General features: G+C 53.4%; 1 protein-coding gene across 10 annotated transcripts in view; it reads right to left on the reverse strand.

The window, feature by feature from the left end:
- Positions 1–13,140, reverse strand: part of sdk (sidekick cell adhesion molecule) — a 56,163-nt gene that overhangs the window by 3,909 nt on the left and 39,114 nt on the right. For 7 of the 10 annotated variants that reach the window (XM_070282821.1, XM_070282820.1, XM_070282803.1 and 4 more), the window contains 5 exons: positions 8,729–8,848; positions 8,399–8,554; positions 6,277–6,705; positions 5,416–5,613; positions 23–3,259 (listed from right to left, as the gene is read on the reverse strand). In XM_070282821.1, coding sequence (XP_070138922.1) covers positions 23–3,259; positions 5,416–5,613; positions 6,277–6,705; positions 8,399–8,554; positions 8,729–8,848 — 4,140 coding nt within the window. The remainder of the gene's footprint in view (positions 1–22; positions 3,260–5,415; positions 5,614–6,276; positions 6,706–8,398; positions 8,555–8,728; positions 8,849–13,140) is intronic. The other 3 variants (XM_070282822.1, XM_043210128.2, XM_070282811.1) reach the window with 1 other exon arrangement.

Below are 13,140 nucleotides of genomic sequence, written 5' to 3' on the forward strand. Positions count from 1 at the left end.
GACCAAAAGCAGAGCCACTTACTCTCGTTCTCCTCCGTGGTCTCGTAGGTCACCAGGTAGCCCAGGATCTCGCCGTTGAGGAACTTGGGCGGGTCCCAGGTCACCTCCAGACTCTGCATCGTAATGTCCGCGAACCGGAGGTTCAGGGGCGCACTCGGCACACCGGGCAGGGTCTTCACCGTGATGGGGGCGGAGCGGGGACCGTCGCCGGCGGGATTGAAGGCCAGCAGCTGGATGCGGTACTCGGTGAACTTGTCCAGGAAGACCAGGCTGTGCGAGGTGGCCGTGGCGGAGACCACCTCGATCTCCTCCTCCCACTTGCGGCCCGGCTCCAGGGCCTGCGGCGAGTAGGTCACCAGGTAGAAGATCTTGTAGCCCAGGATGTCGCCGTTCTGCATGCTCTGCTTCGGGGGCTTCCACAGCAGGCGCACCTCGGTGCTGGAAATGGGTGCGGCGTCCACGGCGCGGGGCTCTCCGGTGGGCACTGCCTCGCCCACGTAAACCGCCGCCGGCGGAGTGGCCGGACCGGGGCCCTGGGAGTTGAAGGGCAGCACCACGATCTCGTAGTTGCGGTCCTGCTGGAGGTCGGCGAGCACCACGCTGTTCACGTTGATGCCCAGCACGTCCGTCTTGGGGGTGGACTGCAGGGCGGTGGGAAAGTCGGAGAGCTGCTGGTAGAGGATCCGGTAGCCACCGGTGGCAGCATCACCGTTCCACATGCCCGTCTCCAGGGCGCTCCACTGCACCCGCACCGAGGTGGTGGTGATGGGCACCACCTTCAGACCGCCCACTCCGACGGCGGGTGCCGCCGGCAGGGTCCGCACCACCACGCTCTCGCGACTGAAGGCCGAGGGTCCCAGGTCGTTGGTGGCCTGGATGCGGAACTGGTAGGTGGTGTGGGGGCGCAGGCCGAGGGCCGTGTAGGAGCTCAGCAGGGGGTCGACGCGCTCGGGCAGCGGCTGCCAGCGGCCCTCGTTCTCGCGCATCTCCACCGTGTAGTAGCGGAGCGGGGCGAACCCGTCCCGCCCTGGCGTCCAGCTGAAGGTGATCTGGTGGGCCTGGATCTGGCTGCGCGACACCTGAGGCACGGATGGCGCCTGGGGTCGCTCCCGGTTGTTGGTGGTGTACACGAGGGCGGTGGCTGTCTTGCCCCAGCCGAGCCGGGTCTGGGCCGTCACGCTGAAGCTGTAGTACTTCTCCGGCAGCAGCTGGGTGGCCCGGAAGGTGCGGTCCGAGGGCGGGAACTCGCGGCTGTAGTTGAGGTTGGCGCTGCCGTTCAGGGTGTAGGTGACCTGGTAGGCCTGGATCTCGCCGTTGGGGTCTATCGGGTCGTCCCAGATAATGCGCGCCATGGTCAGGGTGACGTCCGGGAAGCTGACGTTCGACGGAACGCCGGGGGTGTCCTCGAAGGTCTGCACCCGGATGGGCGGGGCGCTGAGGGCGCCGTTGCCCAGGCGCGTGTAGGCCAGCACCTGGACGTGGTAGACGACGAACTTCTTCAGCTCCGTCAGCGTGGTGGTGAAGGTCGAGTTGCTGGGGATGGTCTTATGGAGCACCGGCTGGCCGGCGCGGTCCGCGGCGGCATAGAACACCTTATAGCCGTCGATCTGGCCGTTGCGGTGCTGCTTGGGCACCTCGCCCCAGCGCACCACCACCGTGGTGGAAGAGGTGGCGTTCGCCTGCACGTCCAGGGGCCCGTAGCTGGGCGTCGCCTCGCGAGTCCTTTCCACGGCAGTGCCGCTCTCCCGGGAGCAGCCCACATCGTTGCAGGCGTTCATCCGCACCTCGTACACGGTCCACTCCTCGAGGCCCTCCAGGACGTGCGAGTTGGCCGTGTGGTCCTCGATCACCACCGAACGGGGCACGCCCCGAACGGCGCCGGGTGTCTTCTCCAGTGGCTTGTAGGAGATGTTGTAGCCGCGCGGGTTGCCGTACCACTCCGTCTGCTGGAGGGGAATCCACCGCACCCGCAGCTGCTGGGCACTCATCGCCCGGACCGTGACGTTGAAGGGAGCATGCTTGGGCCTGGCCTGGATGGTCTGGAAGTCCTTGGTGGCGTCCGAGGGCCGTGAGCTGCCCACCACGTTGGTGGCGCTGAGGCGCAGGCGGTACTGGGTGAACGGCATCAGGCCGGTGACCGTGAGGGTCTCCGCGTCGGGGTCGTTGATCTCGCAGATGGTGAACCAGGTCATGTTGCGCGCCGTCTGGCCCTCCACCTTCCACTTGGTGATGCTGGAGTTGCCGTCGAAGCCGGGCGTGAACTGGAGCACCACCGAGAAGGCCTCGATGTTGGAGAGGGCCAGGTTGGTCGGGGCGTGGGGCAGGACGGGCTCCACCCCGGACTGAATGGTGGCCGATTTGGGTGCGCCGCTGCCCACCCGCGTCCAGGCGCAGATCTCGAACCAGTAGTGGGTCGTGGCCTGCAGCTGCTCCACCGTCAGCTCCGTGTCCTCAGCCGTCAGGTTGACCGCCTTCATCGTATCCGGGCGGTCCTTCACCTGGTAGCGCACCGTGTAGCCCGTGAGGATGCCGTTGGAGAAGCGTGGCGGTGCCCACAGCACCTTCACCGACCGGTCCGACACATCGTCGAAGTGCAGGGCCGTCACCTCGTCCGGTACATCGTCCAGGGTCTTTACCGGCACCTGCTGGCTGGCCACGCCGTCGCCGGGATCCGTGAAGCAGAGCACACTGACATTGTACTCGGCGAACTTCTCCAGGCCGCCCAGCACGGCGGTCTGCTCCGCCAGCGGGTCTATCAGGCTGGGCGGCACCGTCATCATTCGCTTCTCAAAGTCCCGCCACTCGCCGTCGATGTCCCGACGCTGCCAGGCCTGGATCTTGTACCCCTGGTTGATGCCGTTGATCTGCTGCGGATTGGGCGGAATCCAGCTTACCCTGGCCGCCGTGGAGTTGAGCGCCTGGACCCGCACCTTCGTGGGCGGGGCCTCGGGTACGCCCTCCTTGGTCTTGATCTTGGAGCCCTCGGTGTAGACGCCCACGCCCATATTGTTGTAGGCGGCGATCTGGACGATGTAGTCCTTCCAGGTGATCAGCTCCTGGATGAGGAAGTTGCGCTGCGCCTCGTTGGTGATGTTCTGGTAGGACCACGGCACATTATTGTACCCAAAGAGTCGGTAGCGCAGGATGTAGCCCAGGATCTGGCCGTTGCGGTGCTCCTCCAAAGGCGGCTGCCACTGGGTGATGATCTCCGACATGGACCGGGCGGAGCCAACGAATCCCACGGGCGGTCCCGAGGGAGCTACATAGGGGAAACGCAAAGAGAGAATCAGAAATCCGGAACCACTGGGTTCCACAACACACGAGAGCTGGTACTTCTCTCTCCTCGGTTCTGGAGGGGAGTCGGGACGTCTTGTGTTCTTGTGTGTGGGTGTGTCTGTGTGGGGGTGTGAGGGGTGAGGGTCTGAGGGGGCGTGCCTCTGGGCTAGTTGTAACTTATACCTCGGTGAAGCGGAAACTCTAGCAGGCGACCACGGCGGAATTCAATATTCATAGCGATTCGCATGTCGCGACGACAACGACGGCAGTAAGGAGTACAATACATACAGGAGTTCAGAATTAGTTCTTTTTACACTATACAGGGCATGTACATGGGCGGCGCGACACTGTCTCACTGTACAGGTGTCACTGCCATCAACAGAAGGTGGAAAATTATTCCGAAAAGAAAAACGAAAAGTGCTACGGCAAGCCAACTGAAGAGGGTTTTTTAAAAACTTGAACAAATATCCACAAAATCATAAAAAATGCAAATAAAATAGTGCCAAGTCTTGGAAGTCCTTATAGTTCTTCAAATTTCTGTAGGGGTACCCCTTGCTTTCAGTATATATATTACGGTATTACTATATAGTACCATGTCCATCCATTAAACCCCTTAACTCCATAACCTATTCCTTGAACCTCTGTATCTTCTAAAATACGCATCCGATCCCTAAGCGGGATACCTCTATGGACTCCTGGAACTTTTTCCTTTGAATCCTCATCCAAATCTTTGTTTGCTATTTTTTATCCCTATTTTCCAATTTTTTGTGAGGGTACCACTTGTAGAATTCTGGAAATCCACTCCTGGGTACTAGAACCTTTATATCTTCGGCAATTGGCATCCAATCTTCAAAAGGGATACCTCTATGGAATCCATGAGTTATTCCCTGTAGATCCTCATCAAAATCTCCATTTGAAATTTTTGGTCCCTATTTTTCCAATTTTTTGGCGGTACCTCTCGTAGAATCCTGGGATTCCACTTTTTAGCCCTATATCACCCATATCTTCGGAAATAAGCATCCGATATTCAAAAGCGATACCTCTATGGACTCCTGGAAGAATCCTCTTTAAATCCTCATCAAAATCTCAACAACCAATTATGGATCCCTATTTTTCAGATTTTATGTAGGGGTACCCCTTGTGGATTTTGGATTTCCACCTTCCAGCCTTATAATGGTTGTATCTTCGAAAGTAAGCATCCAATCCTTAAAAGCGATACCTTTATAGATTCGTTGAACAATATCTTTAAATCCTCATTAAAATCTACATTTAAAATGTTGGATCCCATTTTTTAAAATTTTTCGGCAGTAGCCCTTGTAGAATCCCGGATGGTTTTTATTCTCAGGTCTGGAACCTCCATATCTTCGGAATTAAGCATCTGATCCTCAAGCGGGATACCTTCATTGACTCCTGGAACTATTCCCTTCAAATCCTCATCAAAATCTCCATTTAAAATTTTAGGTCCCTATTTTTCAATTTTTTTCTGGAGGTACCTCTTGTAGAATCCTGAATATCTCCTTCTGAGCACTAGAACCTCCATATCTTTTGAAATAACTATCCTATCCACAAAAGGGATACCATTATGGATTCCTTGAACTATTTCCTTTAGATCCTTATCCAAATATCAAAGCCAAATTTTAGATCCCCATTTTCCAAACTTCCGTGGAGGTATCTCTTGTAATATCTACACACCCCAAGGCCTAGCATGTCTGAATCTTTAGAAATAGGCATATGATTCTGTATCCTACCAATTTTGACTATATCTCCTAGCTGTTTAAAGCTTTAACCCCCAAAAAGTGAATATCTATATCATCTAAAATCTATATCATCCTACAAGCATACATACAAGTGTTTCAACAAAAAGATTCGGATAAATATGGAAAAAATACTCAAAAATGGAAAATCATAACGAAAATCTTAAAAAAATCTGTACAAAATGAAGGCCTTAGCTACGAATCGAGGGCTCCCACCTCTGGTGGAGGCCTCCAAAGAAATATTCACAAACTGAAGAAAAGCAAAGCCACATAGAGACAACTGAATGGGAAACACAACACATATGATTACGATTACGATTACGGCTACGAGTGGGGATGCAAAAGCGACTAGGGACTGGGGGCTGGACGGGGTCTAAGTACTCACCCTCCTGGGGCAGTTCGACGACGTTGCTGGGCTCCGAGGGCGAACCCTCACCGACTCGGTTCACGGCGCTGACCCGAAACTGGTAGACGGTGGCCGCCTTGAGGTTCTCCAGGAGGATCCATCGCTGTTCGGCGGAGACGTTGCTCAGCTCGGTGATCCAGTTGAGGAGTGGATCTGGCACTGGACCTACGAATTTTTCTGTGATGTTAATGTGTTTGGAGAACAGCAGGCAGGGCGGGGAGTGGTTATGAGGGTTGTGAGTGAGTGGGTGGTAGTGAGGTGTCAGTATAGTACAGGTGAGGGGTGATGGTGGTGTTCCGTGATGTGATTTGGATGATGGATGATCGATGCAATGAAAACAAAGTGCAAAACAACGGATACAATTGCAAATTAGTCCAATGAATGTACAAGGTTATCAACGATAATGTTATCAAATACAATATATTAAAGATATATTCAAGGTCAGTCCGTTCCAGTGGGTGGTTCGGTGGGTGTTTGGCGTTCGAAAATAATATCGAATGGAAGAAAAAGAGAGAGAAAGGAAAATATGCATCAGAAGGTGTATCTTTTGTGGTGTCTGGTCGGGATGGATGGCTGGTCTCTGCCCCCCAAGTGTATTGGAGTTTCTATCTGATCGGAGTCTCAAAGGGACTCCCCACTTTTAATTTAAAAAATAAATGGAAATTCGAGTAAATTACTGGAAGGGGCGCTTTCCACCTCCCTCCACCCGTCCATAAATCATAAATCCAATACCGCAACCCACAAACTACAGGCAGCCACCAAAAATACGGATTTTAAGGATAAACCCAATACAAGTATATACCCCGCTACCATTCCAAAAAAGATATACAAAAAACTTACCCAATTCGGAGACCTCACGTCGCTGGATAATAAATTGGGATATGGGACTGTTGCCATCGAAGCCGGGTGTCCAGGACACGTTGATGCTGCGTTGGAGTGGCTCCGGCAGGCGTTCCACCTTCACGTTGCTGGGCGGGAACGGCAGCTCGATGACGCTCAGTCGGGCGGCCCGGGTCTCGTTACCGCCGGGGGAGGTCACCACGCAGGCGTAGCTGCCCACATCGCTGGCTCGCACCGCCTGGATCTCCAGCTGGCCGTCGGCCTGCACCCCGACCCGCTGGGAGTTGCTGATGGGCGCCGCCTGACCCTCGCGGTACCAGTCGATATTGTACGGGACACTGGGGTCGCTCGACACCTTGCACTGCAGCGTGGCGGTGAGTCCTAGTAGCACCGTTGTGTCCACCGGCGGCTGGATGATTTGTGTCCGCACTGCGGGTGAAAGAAGTGGAGAGGAGTGTGAGAAGTGTGCTGGAACTGGATCTGCCCCTGGAACACATTAACAACACGGCAATGCGGATTGAACGAGCCACCACCCGGCACCGGGCACACGGCACACGGCAACCGCAAGTCGTGGCATTGACAAGTCGCCACAGCCCAGCCCACTTTTATCGCCCATTCTGGGCTGGGCAGGACACCAGGAGTATCCTGGACAGGCCAGATTATGGAGAGTGCTGAGCTGGACTAGGGGTGGTGGCTCCACAACGAATAGTTAGTTCAACTGGCATTCCTTTCATGCAACCAGCACGGTTCTACAGGGTACTCTGCAGGTCGTTTGTTCTTTTATGTATGGCCTTCCCTTTTGATTTTATTTATTTGATGGTTTTTTCCCTTTTTTTTTTGCCCCATCTCCGGGCCGGAATTCTTTTGCTTTTCTGCTCCTCTGCTCCACTGTTTCCCTTTTATTTGTTCTCTTCGCCCTTTTTGCAGTCACTTGGCCCGCATGCATCAAAAGTTCAACGCGCCCCGTGGCCCAGACATTGTCGGAGACCTGGGTTGGGTTGGGATATGTGGGGGGAGTGCTACTGCTGGTACTTGGTGGCTGGCATAAGCCAAGTCGCTTCCCATATGGAGAGCCGGACGGACTGACGAGATGAACTGTTCACTGCACTCTACACTCCACTGCATTCCGGCGAATGGCGAGGCGAGTGTCGAATGCCGGCAGCGAAGCCCCCAAATGAACCTTGTTTGCTCTGGCACCCTGGCATACCCTGGCCTATAAAGGGGATGTGCGTTTTCAGAGGTGTTTTGGATAAGTCTGATGATAATAGTGCCTCCCAAGTCCCATCTAGGACATCCAGTAGTCGCTTCTACGACCATGTTCTGTTTTTTATTTCTTTTCCCCCCGACTTGGAGCTCTGTGTTTTATGCACCAAATAAAGCGAGCCGGATTCTGGATGGTGGGGCGGTGGGGCGATGGTGATGGAAAACTGCCATCAGTTTGGTGGCCGCAGTGGTAAAGTCTGCAGTGTCCACCGACCACCGTCCAGTGTCCGCATTCCATGCTGAGCGGCGGCGGCGTTTTGCCAATTAGCCGCGCATTGAGGCTGCCTTTTAGGGCCACACACACACACACACACACACATGGTCCTGGACCAGATCCCTGGTCGGGGCCAAAAATATAGCTCTGTTTGCAAATCAACTTTAATTACACAAACAACACAATGGCGGGCAAGCGCGGCAAGCCCTTAAAAAATCATTTGAGCTCCGGGTTCAAAAGCCATAGACACGTGTGTGTGGTGTATGGTGTATGGTGTATGGTGTGTGGATTTGTGTATTATCACAAAAGCAATTGAAGGACTCCGCCCTACCTCCGCCCTCCTGGGGAGTGAGAACCCTTTCAGGACTGTTGGATCCCGCAGTTAGTTGGATATAGGAGATATTATAGCCGGGCTGGATAACATTTTGGATAACAGATTCCCCACAGCTGACAGCCACATCAAAGCCCCGCCATTGAACAATTGATGGAGAGGACAAGGACTCTTATTCAAGGACTCGAGGAGCAGCCTGCCGCAAGTTAAACGCTCCAGCAAGCAGGCACTCGGCGGAGGAGTATTCATTACTCCCGGTGGCATCCCTGGGCCAAGGTTAAGGGATCGCAGCCAGCTAGCAGGATAATACTCACCCAGTACACTCAGGAAGGCCTCGCCCTTGACGCTGCCCGCCTCGTTGGCCCGCACACAGATGTACAGCCCGGCGTCGGTGGGGCGGATGTTCGAGATGAGCAGGTCACCGGATTCGAGTATCTGCACCCGGCTGGAGATCTCCACCAGTTGGGTTTCTACGCAGGCAGGTGGCGGGTGTAGCAGGGTCGGGTTATTGGCAGGCAAACAGGCAGGCGGTTCGGTGTTAGCATTAAGATATTAAAATAAGAGATTAGCGATTAGGATTAGCGATTAGCGATTAGCACTAAATGGAGGAGCAGCCATGCTGGAACACTGCTAAGCTCACTTACCGTTGTATATCCAGGTGATGTTCGGATTGGGGGATCCCACGGCCCGGCAAGATATCGTTGCGTCCTTACCGTCCAGGGCGGTCACATTCTGCGGCGGCTGCTCCAGCACGGGGGCCGAGGCTGCAGGAAAGCAGGATGTCGGATTAGTGGCGGCTCAGAGAACAGTTGGTAGTCAGATTAGTGAGTAACAAGTGTTTGATTATTTTTAGTTAGTTGGGATAAGGATAAGGACCAATAACTAAAAACATAACTAGCTACAAAGTGCTGATTAAAAGTTGAGGCTAATGAAAGGGAGGCTCCTGGATAGGGTTCTTCCTGAGGATGCCCTCCGTTAACTGGCCTGATTGGCCGGCAGTTGATTGTAATCGATTCCTCGTTGGCTGATTAACTGCTCCATTGACTGGATCCGATCCACCTTTCGCTGGATACCGACTCTGGACAATGAATCATGTTGCCTTATTGTTGCCATTGCCACTGCCACTGGTTAATGTAAATTATTTATTGGATTTTGAGTGGCACGATGGCCTGGGAGCACCTGCTCGGCCCTGGTGCTGGCCCTGTCGGGGACTCCTTCTCATTGTTATGGCCAAGTGGCGCGCAAATGTAATAATATTCGTAATAATTTCGCATGATGAAGCATCCCGTTAACTACGCTTATGCAAATAAGAGCATAAAATTACAATAAAAGCCCCCTCTACCGCCCCCATCCCATCCCACCACCTCAAGATATTAAGTGCCGAGTGTGGGTGTCTGTTGGCCGAGGATGTTGCAGTTTTGCAGGGAAATCACAGAGGAGGAAAGGTGTTCAGAAGAGAAGGGCTCAGCTTTAAGCCGATATATGCACTTTAAGGACAATTAAGCCGCGCAGGCCATTACATCACCCTGAGGCCCCGGATAGCTCCTTTGGCGGGTCAACGTGTTAAGTGTGCTTAAGCTGCCCCGGTGGTGGCCACTGCCCGGGGCCGACCCCCCGACTGCTGTGGCCCCTTTATGGCACACGCAAGGCGCATATTAAAGACACGAAGGACCAAGGACCTCAAGAAACAATTTGCGGAGAAGAGTTTCCAGATCGAACTGATTTTTTAAACAAGACCAGGGCCAAACAGACCCACCCGGCGTATACGCAATAAAATATCAAGCATACGCCCTGGTTGCACAAACTTCGGTCACCACTCGACGACTCCGTCTCCGACTCCGACTCCAAGTATGAATATTTGTTTGGGGCACTTTGGTGACATTTCTTATGCCCCTATCGGAGCTGGAGCCCTCGTCAAACGGCGGCCCGTAATTAATTTCGAGCTGACCCACTAAGGAGGCCCGCCCGCCATCAACTTGAAGTCATAATAAAACGCTCACTCAGCCGGACAAGTGGCTTGCTCGGAGCTCAAAGGCCGGAGGGGGTTGGTGTAGGGGGGGGGGGGGGCCAGTGGCCGGGGCAATGGCGTGCGATGGCAATAATTGCCATTACTTGGCCATTGAGAGGGGGGCAGGCCCCAGCTCCCAGCTCCCAGCGCCACATTTGCATGCGAATTGTTTTCGCCTTCGTGCCGTGCTGCCAGGAGTCGGGACTCTAAATTCAATGGGCTCCCCGACCCCACACCCACACCCGCCCCCGCTCCCGACCCACTTCGCACCGCTTAAACGGTTTTTCGTTTCAGCTTTCAGGTCCCTCCACCCTCCACCCTGGTGCTTCTTTCTTTAATAAGCATAAAGCGAAGGCCGCCTTGGCAGGGTCCTTGTTTCGGGGTTGGGTCCTGCGACTCCTTGCAGCACACTAATCGGAAATCACCCTTTGCTGCGAATTAATTATTCAGGTTGCCAGGAATTAAGTTTCAAAAGAGCCATCTTGTGATGCCGAAAGGCCGTTTTCTGGCCAGTGGCTGTTGGGTATCATCCATATCACTAGCCATTTGGTCTGGTCCAGGAATCAACTCGAAACCAGGGTAACCTCTGACCTCGCGTGAACACCACCTGTTGGCGGGCCACTAGTTTCAGGAAAAGCAAACAAAGAAATTGCCACAAATTCGCGGACTGGAAATCGCATTGAGCCGTCACTCCACGCCCACCACGCCCACAAGTCACCTAATTACTCAAAGACAAGGGGGAGGAGGGAGGCAATGGGGGCGGAAAAGCGGGTGGCAATGGCAGGAAGCGGCGATTAAAATCACTTTTGCGTTTCGGGAAATTACGAAATTATGTTGCTCGAGTTTGAAGAGCAGAAGCCTGCCCAGGCAGCCGGAAAGTGCACACCAACATCACCAGCACCAAGACCAGAAACAGAAACAGAAACAGAAACAGAAGGAGGAGCTGGAGCTGGAGCTGGATCCAGAGCCACGAGGAGAGAGAGAGTACCTGTGGGGATTCACGCCAACTTAACAGAAATAAAGTGCCAAGGCGCCCCAGAAAAGGCCAACACAGCTCACGGAAAGATGCAAAACTTTGACAAACATCGGGCGGGCACCGGCACGAGGAGCAATTAAACTGCAGCCGGGGTCCTGCCCCCCTGCCTCCAGTGCTCCAGACGACGGCTCCCTTTCACGTTTCGCTGAACGCGAAAAGCTGGAAAATAATTTCCCAACTCAACTTCTTCGCCTATCTCTAAGTGAAAAGTGCTCCGGCACAAGGATTATCCTTCAAGTGGCCTTCCATGCGGAAAATAGCGAGGAGCTGGGAGTACAGATGCCACTTGTTGCCGGACGAAGGACACCCGGAGATAAACGGGTCGTACAAACAATAAACGAAAGGAATTCCAGAATGAAATCAAGTGAGCCGGATTAAGAGTCGTCCCTGCCCCTCCAGCCCGGCCAGGAAATTAGGGACTGCCCTAGCAGGTGAGATGCACTAGCTCCGGAACTCTGGCAATCGAATCAGAGTTGAACTCGAGGAGCAAAGGTGTTCGTAATCCGATTCAGATTCTGATCTGGATTATCGCAGCCTCCACCAATTACGGACAGGAACAGGAGCGCTGGGAAAAGGTCCGGCAGTGCTCCTTCTCTAAAAGCCGATTAGGACGGCTTCCCGTTCCCCTGATTACCAGGAGGAGGAGAGAACTTCTGTCGGCAATAAAACCCATCCGGACTGGACTCCTCTTCGGGGGGGGGGACTAAATGATGACCGGAATGGAGTCGTAAAGTGCGCTGGCGCAGACAAACAAATCGACTCGAATTAGCTTACGAAAATAAAATTAAATGAGCCGCAACGATTGGTAACCCAGATTCCCAGGATCCAGGATTGGGGGCACAGCCGAGGAGCAACATAATCAGCAACTTTCCCCATGCCCTGGCCAACTATGAGGCTGGAAAGTTTTTCAATAAACCGCCGACGACAAAATCCCTTAACTTCTTCATCGGTCCAGGCTAGGACTAGGACCAGGACTAGGACTTGGCCAAGAACTGGAAAATATGCATAGAGATTTGAAATTTACATGAAATCCCGTCCAGAACTGGTGGGGTCATAAAAATGCAAGTGCGGTGGCAAGGACAAAGTTTGCCTCTAATGTCTCTCCAACTTGGGAGAACAATATGTCCGACACTGTTCCGGCATGTCCTTCAAAGGACTCTGTCAAATATTTAAACGCCAACCAAGTCACTCTCCTCTTCTCATGAATGGCGAATGATTCAGCATGACAGGACTCCTTCAACCAAACTCCGACTCCCAAGTATGACTCTCGTGTGTCAATCTTAATTTTCGCATTATGGAGTTCATTAAAATGCAAAGTGGCACCTTAACGGCACTTGGGGGGCAGGTTAGCAACCGTCTTGGTGGCATCTTCATCCATCCACCCATAACTCTTCCAAGACTAATCCCGAATCTCGAATCATACTTTCGCTTTCATGTCGGAGGAGACTCTCCCGATGAGGGCCACATGCCCGACTAATCAACTTGAATGAAAAATTCCTTAGCTTTTGACAAACTGGATAGAAGAGTGGCCACCAGGTGGTGGGGGGATGGGGAGACTGGGCAAATGAAATTCCAGCTTCTGGCCAGCACACCAGAGCCCTCGGCGCTCCATAAAGTAACGTATTCTGCAATGCAATGGAGCTCCATCACCCGCAGGGCGAAAAACAAATTAGGAATGAAGGAAAAAAAAAGGAGGAGCTAGAAGCTAGGAGCTAGGGAGTTGGGTGGGTAGGAGGAGATGCCAGCCAGGACAGCCAGTCAAAGGAATACTTAGAGATAATGTTTAAGCTTAGACTAAGACTTGCCAGGCACTGGCCTCGGGCTGGCTGGCAGGCAGGCAGGCAGGCCAATAAAACAACAAATTGGATCGCAAAACAATCAAATAGACTACCAGCTACAGGATATTTTTCAAGGTGGTGCAATGGTGTGGGTGGGTGGGTGGTGCATTGGGTGGTGCTATAGTGGTTTCAAATTCAATTCTAGGTGGTTGTAAGGGTGCTTGTTTGTGTATC

The sequence above is a fragment of the Drosophila bipectinata genome, chromosome XL, assembly GCF_030179905.1.
Source record: "Drosophila bipectinata strain 14024-0381.07 chromosome XL, DbipHiC1v2, whole genome shotgun sequence".
Lineage (NCBI taxonomy): Eukaryota > Metazoa > Arthropoda > Insecta > Diptera > Drosophilidae > Drosophila > Drosophila bipectinata.